The 18,252-nt window shown below is 40.7% G+C and overlaps 1 protein-coding gene and 1 long non-coding RNA gene across 5 annotated transcripts in view; one reads left to right on the top strand and one right to left on the bottom strand.

The window, feature by feature from the left end:
- The window catches only part of trak1a (trafficking protein, kinesin binding 1a), a 33,625-nt gene extending 15,992 nt beyond the window's left edge, over window positions 1–17,633 (top strand). For all 4 annotated transcript variants that reach the window (XM_027286771.1, XM_010742341.3, XM_019256841.2 and 1 more), the window contains 14 exons: window positions 3,240–3,316; window positions 4,363–4,479; window positions 4,661–4,761; window positions 4,984–5,092; window positions 5,561–5,639; window positions 5,779–5,909; window positions 6,033–6,107; window positions 6,664–6,801; window positions 6,896–6,972; window positions 7,088–7,327; window positions 7,689–8,017; window positions 10,456–10,914; window positions 12,114–12,216; window positions 13,663–17,633. In XM_027286771.1, the coding sequence (XP_027142572.1) occupies window positions 3,266–3,316; window positions 4,363–4,479; window positions 4,661–4,761; window positions 4,984–5,092; window positions 5,561–5,639; window positions 5,779–5,909; window positions 6,033–6,107; window positions 6,664–6,801; window positions 6,896–6,972; window positions 7,088–7,327; window positions 7,689–8,017; window positions 10,456–10,914; window positions 12,114–12,216; window positions 13,663–14,728 (3,075 nt within the window). In that variant the 5' untranslated portion in view covers window positions 3,240–3,265 and the 3' untranslated portion in view covers window positions 14,729–17,633. The remainder of the gene's footprint in view (window positions 1–3,239; window positions 3,317–4,362; window positions 4,480–4,660; window positions 4,762–4,983; window positions 5,093–5,560; window positions 5,640–5,778; window positions 5,910–6,032; window positions 6,108–6,663; window positions 6,802–6,895; window positions 6,973–7,087; window positions 7,328–7,688; window positions 8,018–10,455; window positions 10,915–12,113; window positions 12,217–13,662) is intronic.
- LOC113747326 (uncharacterized) lies at window positions 10,860–13,655 on the bottom strand. The gene is made up of 3 exons (XR_003463567.1): window positions 12,539–13,655; window positions 11,769–11,770; window positions 10,860–10,968 (listed from the first exon to the last, which is right to left on the bottom strand). It is a non-coding gene; the product is annotated as an uncharacterized LOC113747326 (long non-coding RNA).
- Window positions 17,634–18,252: the final 619 nt, after the last annotated feature.

Consider the following 18,252-nt stretch of genomic DNA (forward strand, 5'->3'; position numbering starts at 1 on the left):
CCTGGCTCATGTGCACAAGCTTGCTGAGCAGTCCGTTATTTCATTTTAATTAATTGCATTAGATATTTGGGTTCTGAGGGGGATTGTTGGATATTTGTGTAACATTTTGAAAAGGTGAAATGTGTCCTGTTGAGTCATCCTGCAGGCGCAGTACGCCACATTAGTGTTATTATCTGCTCTCGGCACAGCATGGTTCGTCTGCCTGCTGATGTGACATGTTCAAACATGGGCTTGGCTCTTTATCCCAGCTGTAGCGTGTTAAGTACCCACATGCTTTTGTATATTTGCCTAAAGACACACATAGATTCTTACTTCGTATTTAGGTTTTTAGCTTTGTTTTTAATCACTTTGGGAGGTGTTTTAGGGTTGAATAACGAGCCTAAATTTGGTTAGAAAAGCAGAGAGTTGGGAGCTGATGATGACACAGAAGGATGGGTATTTTAATAGATGTGTATATAAACTGAAGGTACTGTATCATACAGGTACAGCAGAGGAATCGTGTGATCGGATCAACTCAAAGGAGCTTAAGTGGGATTTTAATACGCATACGCATGAATAGAAAATAAACTCTGACCGGGATTGGACTCTTTATCATATTCAACCATATATGGAACAGTGCATGAGGCACTGTGGCATAAACAATTTTTATAGTGCCAATTCAGATTATTATCAACCTAATTAACTGTACTAAATGATACGCCCTTACGCTATATTACATTTTATACAGGCTGTGAGGGATAAGCAGGACTCCTTTCCGTTGTCTGTTGTCTCTGGGTTTGTTTGTTATTGTTGAGCCCATGTGTTGTCTGTTTCCCAGTAGCAACAGGGGGACTGATGAAGGCAGAACTCCAGACTTCTGCTTCCATCGGCTCCCCTGCTGCAGACAGAACATCAGGAGTCTGCTAATACATTCTTACTGAGCTTTAATGACATTTTAACTCAGATCCCTGCGGCACCTAGCTTACCTCATAGGTGCCGGTAAGGTTTTTCTGTTTTTTTTTTTTAATATTACACTTGTTGAGAAAGAGCAAACACACTTGTTTGCTTGTGTCTTAAATTACCTGCTCCCCCCTGTAAAACACCAAGAAAACATCCCGATCACCTTCCAATATTAAATTACACCTTACACAATCCAGGTTACAGTTGCCTTCTCTGACCTGTGTCTTCACCTTTTACTTCACCACTTATTTATGACCAAAGTGGATTAATGATGAAGTAAATCAGCAAGAGCCTGACCTCACTGGAAGAGCAGGAAGTCCTAATATTTTCTTAGTGGACACACCTAATTAATTGTGCAGCCTTGTTGGACTTTTGGTACAAATGATAAGTGGCAGTGTGTCTGTGATCATAGCTATGTTGTAAGCTATGTGTTTTAGCTTCTTACTTAGCCTGGATACTTTTTTTTACACCACGTAGAGTAAAAGTGTTTCTTGTCGTTATCAAGGCTCTATTGGTATATAATCTTTAATTTCAGTTGCACCCAATTATTGATCCAACTTGGGTGGAGTGTTACCATGCATGTTCTTCAAAGCACATCATACAAGAAGTATGACAGGCAAAAAGGCTGCACCTTGGGCTATCAAGTGTACAATCTCATTGTAGGTGATGCATTTTGTGTGTGTGTGTGTGTGTGTGTACGTACGCGCATGTTTCTTGGCTATCATCATGCCGATTTGTTCCCTCGGTAACACTCTGTGCCTTAACAACTCACCCAGGGAACAAGAGTTTTGTGTGTGTGAATGTTTTTATTGTTTTTTTTTGTGTGTGTGTGTAACACATGTATCAGACACAGTTTTATTGTCATCTCAATGTCTGATGTGTGAAATAAACCTCTAAGTGTTTTATAATCAAACTCCCTGGACTGTAACATCAGCCTAGTTTTATGGTTGTCAATGTTGGTTGGTCCATCACTTTGGTCCAGGCTGAAAAACATCATAATTGCAGTCCAGAGTTGTCTGACATGGTTCATGGAGGGAAATGGTTCAGATTCTTGACCACCTTGGAACCGTTGGGTAAAAGCGCTGAGGTGCCCTCATTTATTCAAACAAAATACCTCTGTGGAGCTGTTCACTGTCATGAACGCTCATTCAGCCTTGAAAGAGAAAAGAGCAACTTGTTTAATAATTAAAAGTAATGATAGGGAAAAATCCTTAACTAAAGCATAGCCAGCTGAGGCCTCGTGTCTGTTTCCAGCAACCGTACACTGTCTGTGTTGTATGAGGACATGAAAATATGTTGTTTGCATCGGCCAACACTGTTTTGCATCCTGGGAGGCCACTTTATGAGCACTGTTGTGTACGTGCCTGACATGACATTTGTTCTTCCAAACCTAAGTAAAATAATATTTCTGTGGAAGCTGAAGTATTTCAATTGCACTGTGCTTGTGTGCATCATTATCTCTTCGTGGCCCCTGACATTACACCTCCAGACAGTCTAACGTCACACACCTCATCCCTCCAACTGATGGTGTTAAAAGTGACTAACAAGACTGTACAAAAATAAACATTATCATACTGTAGCGACAATCACACCAAGTAACTATATCTACATTAAAGGAAATTTAACTTCAGAAATACTATTATACAGTTGCATGTGATGTCAATGAAACTGTTTGAATGTTAATCTCTTAGGTGAATAACTCTTCCAGTCTGCACTGAAAGCTGATTAGTTAAAGTCAGAGGTTTGCATGAGGACAGGGGGAGCTGATAATCAATGTGTGCTTATGAGGCTGAGGCAGTGTTGTGGTGTATTCAGTAACTTATCTTTTCTGAGTCACCTGGCATGTAGGTTGATGAATAGGTGGGTCTGTGAAGAATGTGGGTGTGTACTTCTTAAGATTAATTTCTAAGAGCAATACAAGATTGTAAAGGAAAGGTGATAGCAGGGGGAACAAAGTCATTTTTACTTCAGTATGAAATCCAAGACATAGCAGCGTTTGTGTGTCAGAAACACTGAGAATCTGATTTGTAGTTGATTTTTAACAATTATATTTGCCTTTTCTACTGAATCTAGGTGCATAAAGACATTACAAATGTGGTACTTTATTCTAAAATACATATAAGATTCTCACAACTATCTCAGTCACCTCCAGTCAAAAGACTTAAATACTGTAAAGGAGAGCTGAGGTTGCTGAAGTGAAACTGTGATACCTGGCTGGGAGGAATGTTATATGGTCACAAATTTAATACATTTACTATTGGGATTTGTTATTGACTTGTTCTTTCTTTGTGTCCGTGCAGTACTGTGTGCTGAGAGAGTGGGCCAGATGACGAAGACCTACAATGACATCGATGCTGTCACTCGGCTACTGGAAGAGGTAAGATCATGTTGAGTGAGGGATTACAGTATATGCAGATTGTGAGGTGCTTTGGTCAAATGTTGTGACCTGATAGTCTAAGCACAAGCTGCCTTATGAGGTTCATAACAAAGGAGGCTTTGTGAAACCACATCATGAAACTAGTCTGTGCGGCTGATATTCAAATCTACCTCGTCCACATTAGAATGTCAGGCAGGATGTCACTAGTGAAGATCTCCGGTGACGCTGTCTGCTTGAATAAAACACTGAAAATAGAACGGCGTCATTGTTAAATGAATCATCAAACTCAACAGCAAGGCAGCCATCCAGACTAAAGATTGTCATACATGAATAAACCAGACAACTGGTCTCACCATGCGAGACATCATTGTGCTGCTGTGAAAAGTTTACTTCCTTAGTTGTTTTGTTACACTAAGCTGGATAGGTGTAAACTTTTGTGTTGATCAGTAACATGTAACACTGTAGGATCAGCAATGTTCTTATTGATTGCAGCCAGACATAAAGCAGGCGTGTCTGACAGTCATTAGCACAGGTTCATAATAAGCTTTTGATTATAGTTCAGTTTTCTGGCACTGTTGTGGGGAAGAAGAGACTGACACATTGCGTGTCACAATCACAATTGTCCTTGATCATCACATTGCTTTTCTGTCACCCTCTGTTGTTTTAATTCTTTATACTACCATTTCCTTCCTTGCTGAGATATTTAAGTCAACCTACAATTTAAATTCACCTCTGCTGCACTTCATTCACATACATTATTCCTGCATGAGTGAATTTGCAGAACTAACTTTTTTTTTGCAGAGGTTTAGAAGAAAAAATCCATAATAGTGCCATATCTGTCAGTGCAAATTGAAGCGGGCAGCAGCAGCCAGTTAGCTAAGCATAAAGCCTGGGGCAAATCTAGTTTGGCTATGCCCAAACAGTGATAACAATGTTTCCATCCTTTGTCAATTCACTGTCAAATAATTACTGTTAAAGCTTTAATGTTTGTGATGTTTTAAGTGTTTTACTGTTCAAACGCTAAACCAAAGTTTGTGTCGTTGCAGAAAGAGCGTGACTTGGAGTTAGCAGCTCGCATCGGACAGTCGCTGCTAAAGAAAAACAAAGCCCTCAGTGAGAGGAACGAACTGCTGGAGGAGCAAGTAGAGCACATACGAGAGGAGGTACAAGAGTGTGTGGGCGTCTGTATTTGATGATGACAAAATATGAGTGTGTTTGAGCTACGTCTGTATAGATCTTTGTCATTTTTATAGGACCATACTGGTGGTTGGATATGACCTACAATATGTAAAATCATCGTTACGAGTTCATTCTGAATGTGTCCTTGACTTCTTTCACATGTAGGTTTCCCAGTTGCGTCATGACCTGTCCATGAAAGATGAGCTATTACAGTTCTATACCAGCGCTGCCGAGGAAAGTGAGGGGGAGTCCATCACCTCCACACCGTATGTCTCTTTTCATTCGTCTCCTCTCATCTTTATCTCCTCTTCTCTCTGCCTTGATAAAATGTTATGCAGTGCAGTTATCAGCATTGAAATTCAAGTCTAATGCAAACATTTAAAACACTCTCGTCTGAAGCTTTTCTAAGCTGTGAAACATGAGAACATCTAACAACAACGCGTTTCTCTATCGTGTGTGTGTGTGTGTGCATATGTGTGTGTTCACAGTGTACACCCCAGTGAAACCAATGTGTCAACTCCAACTTTTTTCCCCTTGGACTCCTTGCAGAAGAAACTCAAAGATTTGGAGGAAGAAAACAAATCATTGCGATCTGAGGTACTTTGTAAATCATTAATAGATTTTCTGTTTGTTTTTTAAGTAAATCGATATTCCTGTACACATAACTTATAAACATTAACATATTACATGGTACATAAATATTGCTTCCCAAAATAATAAAAACCCAGTGTAATAGTTGGTTCATCAAAATCTTGTCAAATTATTTTTTGTTTATTTCTATTAGACATAGCACATTTATCAAATCCGACGTTACAAAAGCGATGAAAATGTGTTTGGGTTTGCTCAGCTTGGCAGTTAATTTACACCCATAGTCCCAACCCAGCTAAAACCAATCCTGAAGTTTAATTTATTTTACTGGCAGCAATAGTTTGTTTTAATTAGAATGGCATATGCTCTGAGCATGATGGTTGACTGGTTATCTTTTATTTATTAGGCTGATTAATAATGTCCACAGTGTGTAGTATTGGTTAGTAATATCTTTCTGTTTTGTTTTGTTTTTTTCAGGCCAGTCATTTGGAGACAGAAACTATCTCCTATGAGGAAAAAGAGCAGCAGCTTGTCAATGACTGTGTCAAAGAGCTACGTGAGTATGGCACTGACTGGAGTCATATTTCATATCATTATTATCCATGTTATATCTGTCTACTTCCTCACTCTTTAAAGGCAGCAAAGCTGGTTTCTTTTTTTTTGGCATGAACATGAACACCTCTTGATGTTTCCAGGTAATTCCAACATGCAGATTTCCTCTCTGGCTGAAGAGCTGGCCAGGAAGAGTGATGACGCCTCCAGACAGCAGGAGGAGATCACACACCTCCTCTCCCAAATAGTAGACCTCCAGAAGAAGGCCAAGCTGGTATGACAAATCCCCAGACATCTCTCATGCTGCTCACATTACATATCTACTGCTAAAGCCTGTGTGCAGTGCACCTGTGTGTTTTTCATATCTGCTTTCCTATTTTGTCTGGCATGTTTGTAGTATGCCGTGGAAAACGAGGAGCTGACACAGCACTTAGGTGCAGCCAAGGACGCCCAGCGACAACTCACTGCTGAGGTTAGCCAATCCACAACCCGCTGACCGTGGCATCGACATCATCATTTTCTGCACTTGGTAGCTTCCACCAACAAAAATCTTGCTAGAAGATCCTCCCTGGGAACAAATCCTGTTTTAATAGTATTTTGTGTATATTGCTTTTATGATCTGATAATTGTAGTACTATCCACAATATCAATATACTCCAATAGTTTTGGTAATTTAAATGCCAGTTCCAATTAGTTTTTTATCTATTAGATGCACATGCAGGCAGTAGTTATGGCTTAAAATCAATATACTATTATATACTAAATAATACTGAATTGTTCAATAACAAACATTATATGTATTACTACCAGTAACTAATTATTTCCAAGCAACCCTGCAACCACATGTACTGAGAAAAAAGCAAAAAATAACCCCCAATCAGATGATAGTCCATGGGAATCTGAGATGAAAGAAAACCATAATCAAAAAAAAACTACATGCTAATCTTGCAGCATTTTGTTTGCATAGTTTATTGTTTCTCACTTTCTTCCCATCTCGCCTATTCTTTCTTTGTTTTTCCTCCCTCTAGTTGCAAGAGTTGCAAGATAAGTATGCAGAGTGCATGGAGATGCTTCACGAAGCTCAGGAGGAGCTGAAGAACCTGAGAAATAAAACTCTACCACTCAGCACACCGAGGCGTTTCCATTCTCTGGGTCTGTTCCCCATGGTGAGCTCATATTCATGAACAAATCACAGTCCGTGGTCCCAGCAGCTACAAAATCGGTTTCTATTGGGGTTTTTTTGTTGTTTTTTCTCTCCAGGACTCTCTGGCAGCAGAGATAGAGGGCACCATGAGGAAAGAACTTCAGATGGATGATCCAGATGTGGAAGAGCAGAGGTATCAAGAGACTCGGCTTAAAGAAAACATAGATAACGGGTTGTTAATGATTTGATATGATGATCAACATTAAAATGTTAAAAAAATTCAAGATTTATGTGATGTCGTTTTCCAGGTTGCAACCAAAGCGAGTGTTCCAGACGGTGAAAAACCTGAACTTAATGCGTCAGCAGCGTTCATCGCTAGCCCCCTCCCCTCTCAACATCCCCGGCTCCAATCAGACATCATGCCTCACCTCAGGGCGCTCCAGCAGGGTGGGCACACCGCTGTCCCTTTCCATGTATGGTAGCGAGATGGGAAGTGGGATCATTCTGGACAACAGGACTAGCAGTATACTGGAGAGTTCAGACGATGGGTACGGACAGATCGACTCTGCAACTCACATTTTAGAATTTTATGCTTTTGATTTCGATATTTTATTTTTAGTTGTTTATTTGCTATTGTCTCCCGTAACTAAAGCAATGCCACTCACTACTAATTCTTTTGGTTTATTCTGTGTTTATGTGTAACCTTGGTGTTTGTAGTGTGTTTCTATGGTTTACATTGTTCTAGTGCTTAGTAATCAACTCTAGCTTAAGTTTTAGGTTTCAGTCATTGCTGGTGCTTAGTATCTAACATAACAGAGACCAAATGCTCTTTACAAAATAACAAAACTAAGAAAGAGAGGCAAAAATCTTCACTGAAACATAACAATGGTAACCATGTCCCCTCCCCAGGTCAGAGGACTCTAACAAGCGCCCCCCAGGCACCCCAGGGACCCCGGGGAGCAGGGACCTGGAGGCAGCCCTGCGGCGTCTGTCCCTTCGCCGTGACAACTACCTCTCAGAAAAACGCTTCTTCGAGGAGGAGAGGGAGAGAAAGCTGGCTTATCTGGCCAAAGAGGAAGAAAAAGGAGGTGGGGGAAGTAGCGGAGACCCGGGGACACCGACGGAGAGCCTGCTGTCACTGTGCTCGCATCCCTCCCTCGGTAGCGTGTGGTCGGGATACTCAATCACAGCAAGATCCTACCTGCCGGAGAAGCTGCAAATTGTAAAGCCGCTAGAAGGTGATTATTCCTCTCAGAGACACAAGTCCTCTCAGCCTCAGAATGCTGTGCACAATGACAACGAAAGTTTTCAGAAACCTCAACAGAAAGAATGCCAGAGAAATCCAAATAGTGTACTTACACATACTCCCCAGAGTTACACCCAGATGAGTGCGAACCAAAGCCAAACCGTTGAGAACAAGCAGAAGAATCAATATCTGATTTTTCAGAACCACAGACCCCCCAAAATCTGTCTGAGTGCCTCACAGGGGCCTAAGATCCTGCAGAGGAGCTCCAGTCTGTTGGAGCTGAGCAGCTGGCAAAGCTCACGGCTTCACCTTGGAGCTCCACTGGCTTTAGTCACAGGCCTGATGGAGGTGTTGGAACAACAGGAAGGCAGTTTAAATCTGCAGCACTCCTTTTACTTCAGATACACACAGCCACGCTGCTGGTTTGAAGTTTAGAATACCAGATGGTTTGTAGATTTGTGTCTATCTTTTCTTTTCAAAGAAGATTGTTAGTTTTTCTTACATTTCAGAGATCAACAGGTATGCAAATGTATACCCTACCAGAAAGACATATACTGTATATTACATAAAAGGCCTTACTGTTAGCTTTAGTTAAGGAAAGACTTTATGTGAGGACATGCATGTTTCCAGTGTTACATTTATCCCAAACGCATCATAAAAGGGGAGCAGTTTCCACTGTTTTTTGCAGTGAGTCAGTGAGTTACATATATTTTCCAAGTTTGTTTGTTTTTTTTAAATAGAGGATCTATATATTCGATCATTTATTTTCCTACTGTGTTGGTTGTGGAGTTTGTAGAGTTGACTTGTTAATATGTTTGCTGTCAGATATTTATCTACATAATGCGCCAGTATAGATACAAAGTAAATTCTATCAAGATCATTTTCTCCCCATATCTTAACATAGATAGGTTGGGGAAACTAAAAAGTAACAACAGCCTTAAACTTGAAGATGTTTTTCTAAATTGTGCAAATGTGCAATATGCAGCCCTGAAAAGCATAGGGGGGCACTTAATTGTTGTCACAGAGGTATTTCCTGTTTTGTGGCACCACCTAGTGTCCAAACTCAGTTACACCACTCACATGGTAAGGCTGAAAGTAAAGTAAAAGACATGAACATAAACATGTTAACATGTTCTTTTGCTTTTGGAGTGAAAGATAAAAAAAAATATGTGGCAATGTTTAATTTCAAGTCTAATGATGGTTGTTTGAGGGGAAAAAAATCTGAAATCTTTCTCAGATTTGTATGTTATTTCTTATTTCTTGATAAACTCTGTTTATTTACATGACTGCCGTAATTATCAGATATAATAATTCTGGCTGAGCCCTTAACAGGCAACAGTCCTGAAATAAATATTCTGTTTTGACAGTTTTCTGACTGTATGAGACTTTAGTGCAGAGACCTCTTTATGTACCGTCCATCTCTTTCACTCCTCTTGGGTTCATCTTTTTCTTTCCTTCATTTCAGGTTTGTCTTGTCTTTGCACTTTACCTTTTTTCTGTTCAAGTTGTGTGTTTTCTTTTGTTGATGCTTTCTCGAATAAAATCTTACTAATTTTCTCACCTTCCCTTTTCTCTCATTCTTCTTGTGTTCGTCTTTTAAGTTTGTGTCCCGACATCTCTCAAAGGCCCTTCATGTGTCATGTGAAAACAACCATTCATTGGACTTGAAATGAGACTGATTTACTTTAATTTAATCAAGTACAAGGATGCGTAATAAATGCAGACATTGCCTTAGTGTCTGCAGGATAAGTGATGGTCTCTCTGAGCTGCATGAAGAAATATTTAACCATCTAAGAATACGCCTTTGCCCGTCTGTCTTGTCTGTGTGTGTGCATGTATATGTGATATGGATTGTGCGACTGTTTATACAGCATATAATATAATGTCTGCCAGTAAACAGCTTATCTATTTTTAAACATTTAAACATAGAAATGGTATTTACTGGACAAATATAATGTCAGTATTTCTACATCAAGTGTGTGAAGCAGTATGTGATAACTACTGTAATAAATCAAGAAGCTAGTGGAGACATCGTCCTGTGATTTGAGTTGAATAGCAGTTTTAGGTTCAGGGAAGCAGGCCTGTGAGTATATCAGTGTTCCTGATCTGTTGTGAGCTGAATTTGAACACTGCAGTACTCCAAAGTAAAGATTACCATTTAAATTGTACCTGAAGTACTACATTCAAGTTTTAGATATACACAGTGTAGAAGTCAACAGCGTGCCATTGATCACATTCATAGCTTCTGTGATTATTACCAACACTGTCAAAGTGCCACAATGAAAAGGCACTTTAAGAACTAGTTTAGTAGATTGGTGTGTATGATGACATGAAAAAGTAAAGTTTGCCATAGTTTTGAGGTATGTCAATTTGATGAGATGCATTTATGGTGGAGAAATAACATGAGTGTGTCTCTGACTTTTTCTCCAGGCTCCGCTACTCTCCATGCGTGGCAGCAGCTGGCTCAACCCCACATGGGTGCTTTGCTGGATCATCGGCCCGGTGTGGTCACGAAGGGTTTCCGCTCATTAGCACACGAGCAGGAACAGGAAGACGGCTGGCAACTCGATCAACCAGAGGAGGATGAACTTTCGTGTGACTCATTCACTGGTTTGCCAGGAGAGGGCTCTGCTCCCATGGATCTGCTTCACTCTACCTCTACTCCCTCTGTCTGCAACAAAAACGGAGAAGACAATAGCCAGTCGGAAACATTGCGAGGAGATAGAGAAGCGATTCAATTTAAAGATGGACATGTTGCAAACATGCCCCTTTCTTTCTCCAGACCATCCCCTTCTTCTTCTCCTCTCCCCTCTTCTTCTGAGATGAATGGGCACGTGGACCTTAAGGAGCTCCAGGCCTTGCAGGCCGCCGCAATGGACCGTATGCCTGGTGAGGGAGCACTTAGCTGAGGTCACTGCACTGCATCCACCATCCCATGTAACCCTGGAGCATGGGGATAAAGGGGAGGGGGGGGTGAGGGATTGGGGAAGGCATTCACAGGACATTTCACAAGCCCAATGTGACGTCCCTTCCTGCACGATCACGCTCATGTGCACACACCTGCACACCCACCCGTCCCACTGGCAGTCCACGTGCAGCCATCGAACCCCACCCAAGCAGAGTACATGTTTTTTTGTTCATTCATTTACTTCCGTTTACATCTTCCTTCTCAGTTCACGCTTTACTTCAACCAGTCACACTCATTTTTCAATCTTCAGTGATGCCTGTCCTCTTCAACAAATCTTCTGGTCTATAACTTTTTAAATATGATTCTAATGATCGCTTGGTGGTGGCTTGCGGCACAGATTTTTTTTTTCTTGCTTTGGTATAATTAATATAAATTTCATTCATAAAGTATTTTGGCATCAATTTCTAGCAGTTAATGCTTGCACTGAAAAAAACCCCAAAAAAACAGTGTACCCCACAAACACATGCATGCAGATATATCATGGCTTAGGGACAGTGTGTGGGCACATACGTATGTATATATCAGATGTTGTTAGTGCAGCTGTCCAAGTCACATGAACACATGACACCCACGGCTGGTTAATATTGGAGCTGACGTGTAGCTTTGTACACGCGTGATATATTTAGTTATGGATCGCAGATTTATAAGAAATCTAAGAGATAACGTGTAAACTACTAACATAAGTTTGATATATAAAGATGTATTTAATAAAATCTGTTTGTAAACTTAGTTGTCAAAACACTATAGTGAGCAGAACAGACGTAATTAAAATAACTCCTACACTACACCCACAATATTAATGAAGAATTAAAAGGCAATAGTTCCATGTGTCAGTGTATTAAAGATAGACGAGTATAGTAAACCTGTCACGACTGAAGTGGATTTGATGAAATGACTAGATGTTCTAGGCCATCACTGTTTCACAAAATCACCACACCCCATTGTCACTTTAATATCTTGCTATTTAGGGAGCTGATGTACGCTGGTGCTTTTGCTTGGGGCTCATACTATGATCATGGCCTTTTTTCCCCTCCACTTTGTTGTGTACAGTGTTTTTTTTCAGTGTTGCTTGGTACTCTTTGTCTCAATACTTACAGCCTTCTCCTCTCCTGTCCTCTAGTTAATTTCCCAGGAAAGTGTATGTCCACTACTAGCTCTACATACACCTTCACCACCTGCAGGATTCTCCACCCCTCTGATCAGCTGACCTCTGTGTCCCCAAGGTAAACATCTTAAATATCTGACTACTTTTTATTGCTGTTACACTGTATTTAGTTTTAAAGTCTGTAGCAATATTGGTGTTATATTTGTCCTTGGTGTGTACAATTGAGTGTAGTGCACTCTAATGAACACAAGATGGAGCCATTTTTCTACCTGGATCTTGCAGCCTTACATAAAAATCTAACTACTGTCGTCACAGTTAAGGCTGAAACTGTTATTTGATCATGACTTGAACAAAAATGTAAATGTGTACTTTAAATTAAATAGCTGCTTCTCATCCAAGGAACAAATGACCCTCTTGTTCCCCTCCAATAGAATTCTTACTCTAAGTCCCTGCTGTCTGATTGGCCTTGGCAGGTCAAGTGATGAGGAAGATGAAGTGGAGTTGTATCATATGGTTGTCATGGCGGGAGTAGAGCAGACCCATTGAGTGCACCCTCTGGGGTGCACATGGGTGAGGCAATGCATGGTAGTGCATTCGGAAAGACTGTGGGTGTGTGTAAAGCAGAATAACATCAGAAGTTTGCTTCTAATGTTCCCTGTCAACGTTCCTAACTAACACCAACCACTGATCAAATCTAACTTTGTCAGGATTTGGGCATGGATGTTTATTCCTGTCCCTTGAGAATAGTATATGGTGGAAATAATCGAACAACAACAAGATCCACTTTCTTTCTGAGCTTTTAACCACAACTAGCATCTTAAGTGAAATGAACTGGCTCAGGTCTTGTCGCATGACCTTAATCTGGTCCTTTGGTCAGTTGATAACAAGTGGTTGTACACTGTTTCAATTAAAGGCAGGTCTTTGGCATTGAATGCATTTACAACAAGGCATTTAAGACTTTTAAGACCTCTGCTGACATACCCACAAGACTGGACCAACTGTGGGATAAACTGTGTTTACCCAGGAGCAGAGATTTAACAAATCCCAGAGACAGATAACAGCGGCTGTCTGAGCACCAGACCCAAAACCATTCACAGCATTTGCTGGAAGAAGATCATTGACATCAAAGGTCTGCTTTGATATATCCTCCCTGTATATGACCACTTAAGAACCAGATAATGGTCATCAGATGACACCTGACTCGGCTCCATTTGCTGAATATAAATGGACTTTTGTGCTTAGTTTCTTTTCACCATGTAGGTGTCTAATAATTAACTTATTGTGTGGTCAACAGTCTAATGTGTGTAATATGTGTTTGTAAACTTCTGATGCTCCTGACTGTGGTTATCACTTAAAATATGCCAAGTTATTTGTCACCATCGATGGAGCTGTCTGAAAAATGTTTGCATGGTTATGATTTTAGGTCTTGTCCTAATTTTCATCAAAAGCCAGTGACTTGATAACTCATGACCGTTTTCTGTCTCTGCACCCATATTGTTTTTCATGCTTCATCCCCCTCTTTCCTTCTTCATCCATCTCTCTCCCCTTACTTCTCCATCTCCAGCCCAGCTCTAGCCTCTTGTCAGAGCAGTGCTGGCACTGGCACCCCGATTTCCTCTCCTATACCCTTCTCTGCCCCTCATACACCTTCCTACACCCCCTGCTGCACCCCACGCCGTCTCTCCCTGTCCCTCTCTCTAGCCGAATCCTCCACCAACCTTAGGGACTCCACCAAGACCACCAGCACTTCTCTAGGCTTAGTGCGCCTCCTGCTGGAGCATGGGATTTCTGCCTCAGTGTATGATCCCCGCAGCTGGGACCGTGGGTTTGATGCCAGTGGAGCTTCGACACCTGTGAGAGGAGCACATGCACAGAGCAGCGACTCACCAGGGGAAACCGAAACCAGGCGGTTTGTAAAACGCCCAGACAGCCTCTTCCTCCAGCCCTCCACTCCGCCTAACTCCCCTCGTTCCAAATCTGCCTCCTCTGCCGGCACCCGCCCAGTTTTTCAGTTCAGCCCTTGCAGTGAGGACCCACCATTTTATGACACCTTCCTCGCCTCTAAGCCAGCTCGTACCATTCTGAGGGAAGTGCTGGGGGAGGCGGAGAGGGAGCAAGCGGGGCAAACAGAAGACGACAGCCAAACAGAGATGCTCAAGCTGCGACTTGTGGACAAACTGAAATGTTTCCGCGCCCTCCCCCCTCATGCTGCTTCTGGCTCATCTGGGAGTACTCTATTGGCCCCCTTTGGATCTACTGGACTGGGGAACAGTGCACTGAGTGGGGGGCTCCCAGGTTTGAATGCAGGGCTGAGGAGGAATCGAAGCTATCCTGCCATGGTAGGAGCTAGTATGGCCATGAAAGACCCGGGAGGCCCCCCGAGCACAGAGATACTCATACCACATACAATGCAAACCCCACATACCCAACATGCATTGCTCACACAGGAAATGGGAAAGTCAAAGTCAAATCACACACTGGTCACCAAGACCATACACATACCACAGACACTACATGCACTGGAAACCGTCACACCACAGACCATAATACAGAGACACACCAGGCCAAACATCGGACTGCAGGATTCAACAAGCAATGACCAACACAGTAATGATGAACATGGGACATAATGGAAGATATTGAGTTTATTAGCCCATATTACAACACACACAAGAGGATTACCGTGCACACATACACTACATATAGACATCCACATATTGAACAGCTGCACTGATGAACAAACAGTCCACTTACAGACTCAACCAAGCATTAAGTCAAACCAGTCCAGTCTGATCAATGTAACTAAAATGGTGGTGATAAACCAGTGGTGGCTGACACTGTTACACTGTGTTATACTCAAATACAGTCAGACCAGACTAATGATGGAGTATGTTGCCTTCCTCAGTGTCCATTGTAACTGTGTATTGTATAAGATGTATATGCAATATACCGTGTCATATATAGTATATTATTAAAAGGCCCAGTCTGGTGAAAGTACTGCACAGCTTTCCCACAGCCCTCTTTTAGTCTCATTTTCCTTCCCAAACTGAACGAGTGCATTATTGAAAAACACAAATTTTAAATGTACTGTATTGGCCCGAATGTAAGATTTTTTTCCTTCATGTTATTTATGAAGAAATGGGGTTGTATCATGGGTGGTTTAAAGCTGCATCATGGGTGGTTTAAAGCCTTGATGTCAACACAAACATCTCTATGAAGCATTTTCCCGTTAAAGAAACGTCTGCTGACAGGATGCACAGCAAAGTGTAAAGTCCATGAGCTGGTGGGGTCGAGGACAGAGAGACTGATGTCAAAGCCATCCAGGAAGAGAGAAAAAAAATCTCTCCCATTATTGCAATACAGCCATAGTAAAGCCAGCCGCTCATCCTGAACAGGGCTAGTCTATTACCAGAGCTTCTGTTTAGCAAAGTTTTATTCAATCTTTTTTGTTTAGCCGTACTGTATTGTTATTTAAATGTGGCAACACATTCAAATATGGATTATTTGCCGAAATTGTTTCATTCAAAGATATTGTTATTTTATATTCGGGCCAGTATGGTATTTTTAAGCTCTGACTTGTTTGTGTCTTCATTGTACTGCACTGGAGTTAAATGAAAGTTATGTTGTTGGCACTAGAGATTATTTTTTACCAGCAACGTTTCTGTATGTATGTAAATCTGTATTTTCAAAAGTAATCCGGATTGTGGCTTTAATGTGTCATCCTGCTGTGACTTACTGTTCTTATGTGCCTAAAACAGCTAACATACTGTATCTCATCGGGGTATCATTTGTTTTGTTTTGATTACTTTATTATTTCAATGCAGTAGAGACATACATGAGAATAATTGAAAAACAATCCATGCATTTACATCTGAACCTGCTGAAGGTACTCACACATGCTCATCTGTGTCTGTGTCTATTTTTAGGTCTTTGTTTTCGTCTCCTAATGAGTTTGGGTGAAGCATCCCCTTCATTTATAATCCACCAGGGACATGTAGCACATAAACAGTAATACAGACCAGGTCCAGCTATACAGACACCTGTTAGAACACTGTGACTACAGAATACAAGAGGCAGACCTGCAGATTTTCACCTTATCATAGAAGTTTGAAGAGGATGATAAATGCAGAATGAATTGAATCAGTCATGACTGAGGTATGACATCCTAATCAAACGGATGCAGATTGCAGCTGTAACATCAGGAAGTAAAGTCTGTTGCACCCGGAGCTTTCACTCAAAACCAAAGTTACACCCAAATAAAAAGTGGGTGGGACCACAACAACAAAGAACTGAAGCAGTCACAGATTTATTTTGTCAAAATAAAAAGCGTGTGGGTGGAAAAAATTAGGGATTATAAAACATGTATATTTCTGAATGTAACTGTAAAAAGAGTGACTTGAAATATCCAAAATGTTGGTTTCAAGAGAAAGGAACTGAGATTTTAGCACAGTTTGATGTTGATGGGAAGATTTTAGTATGACTGACCCAGTTCCAGTGTCCACCCTCAGAAATGCCCATCATCATAACATCTTGAACACTCTCCATAAAACTTAGTAAAGTAAAAAACTAGGCTACAGGGTGTGCATATACACAATGTTACTGTCCATCTCTGCCCATGTAAAGTGATTTAACATGTCCGATTCCTCACACATTTCAACTGAAGTCTGAAGTTGGACGTTGGGACTGGGCCACTGAGTGTCTGACAGTGAATGAATGGAAGTGGCTGGCTCTGATGCTGGCAGTGATCTGATGAAATCCTTAATGATTAAGGGATTATACTAGAAAGGTTATTAAGTGTGAAATTAATAATCATTAAATATATTTATTGAATACTTGGATTATTAGAAGCACGCCTATAACTGAATGTCCAATGTATTTTGTGTTTAAGTGAAGGACTTTTTCTGATTGTATTTATATTTTGAAGTGTCACACTGACATTTTGAATCTTTTTTCTTTTTTTTTTCATCGGACGGTTGATTTTTACAGTTAAATGATTTCATTTCTTGCTTCATAGAAACATTTTCATAATGGGTACAGTCAGCTGTCTACAAGCTTAAGGTACAGCGATGCTGCCTAATACTTCAAAACAGTTTTACACCTGAGAGAAGAAAAAAAACAATCAGACAACAAATGACAGTATTTAATGATACTAAGTGCTAAGACTGAAGTGACCAGGAGTTGGTGTGTGTTTGTGTGTGTGCTTGTTTTTCTGTGTGTCAGCTGAATCATCTGAATGTAAGTTATTACATAATAAACAAACAGTAATCCTGCTGTAGGGCCATATATTTGTGTACAGTATGTTTAGTTTGTGTCAACCTCAAAAGGGGAACTATTATTACATTGTAAATGTAACACATATAGTCATGCTAACTTTTTTTTTTTTTTTTAAAGATAAACTGTAACAGTAGAACAAAAATACAGGGAACGAAGTTGTTTATTTTTAGTAAAGAGGGAAAGAAACCTTTTCTGTTCAGAGACTGAAGTGTTCTATTCTACAGAACGGACTGTACTGACAATAAAAAATAATAAATACAAGACTGACTTGTTTGTTATATTCAGCAGACAGAATTGGAAAGGTCTGTAGCTAGTCCAGGTCTCTTCGCACCACTCCATTCACAACACTGGCTGCATCTAAGTATACAGTGCAGTATGAGGAACTACTCCTTCCCACCTCTAAGCCATCGTCAAACAACTCAGACATGACCACTGCACTCCCTTGCTTCTTCTACCTATTTTTCCTTTGGCTACAAATAATCACAAACATCTATCAAAGAGAAGCCAACATGAACAATGTAATAGCTCAAAGGGACACCGGTTCAGTCTCATGCCACAGAAATTCATAATTTTGTAGACTTGTCTGCCAACACAGAGATCCTGTAAACACATGATCGAAAATTGATAGAACACAATGCAATCAGTCCATTTGTGCCTGAAGGATAAGGTGGTACCATACATGTGTGCATTTAGACGTGGGTCCAAGACCAACATTTACAACTGAACCCATCATAACATACTGGGTCAGGTCTTAGGTGACCAAACAAGCTGAACTTGAAATTAGATTTACATCACACCAAGTCACTCTCCATCGTATATGTGTGCCCTCATCTACACTATGTGCAAATGATGTGTTGAATTACGAATAACATTTATAGCT

Source organism: Larimichthys crocea, chromosome XIII, assembly GCF_000972845.2.
Source record: "Larimichthys crocea isolate SSNF chromosome XIII, L_crocea_2.0, whole genome shotgun sequence".
Lineage (NCBI taxonomy): Eukaryota > Metazoa > Chordata > Actinopteri > Sciaenidae > Larimichthys > Larimichthys crocea.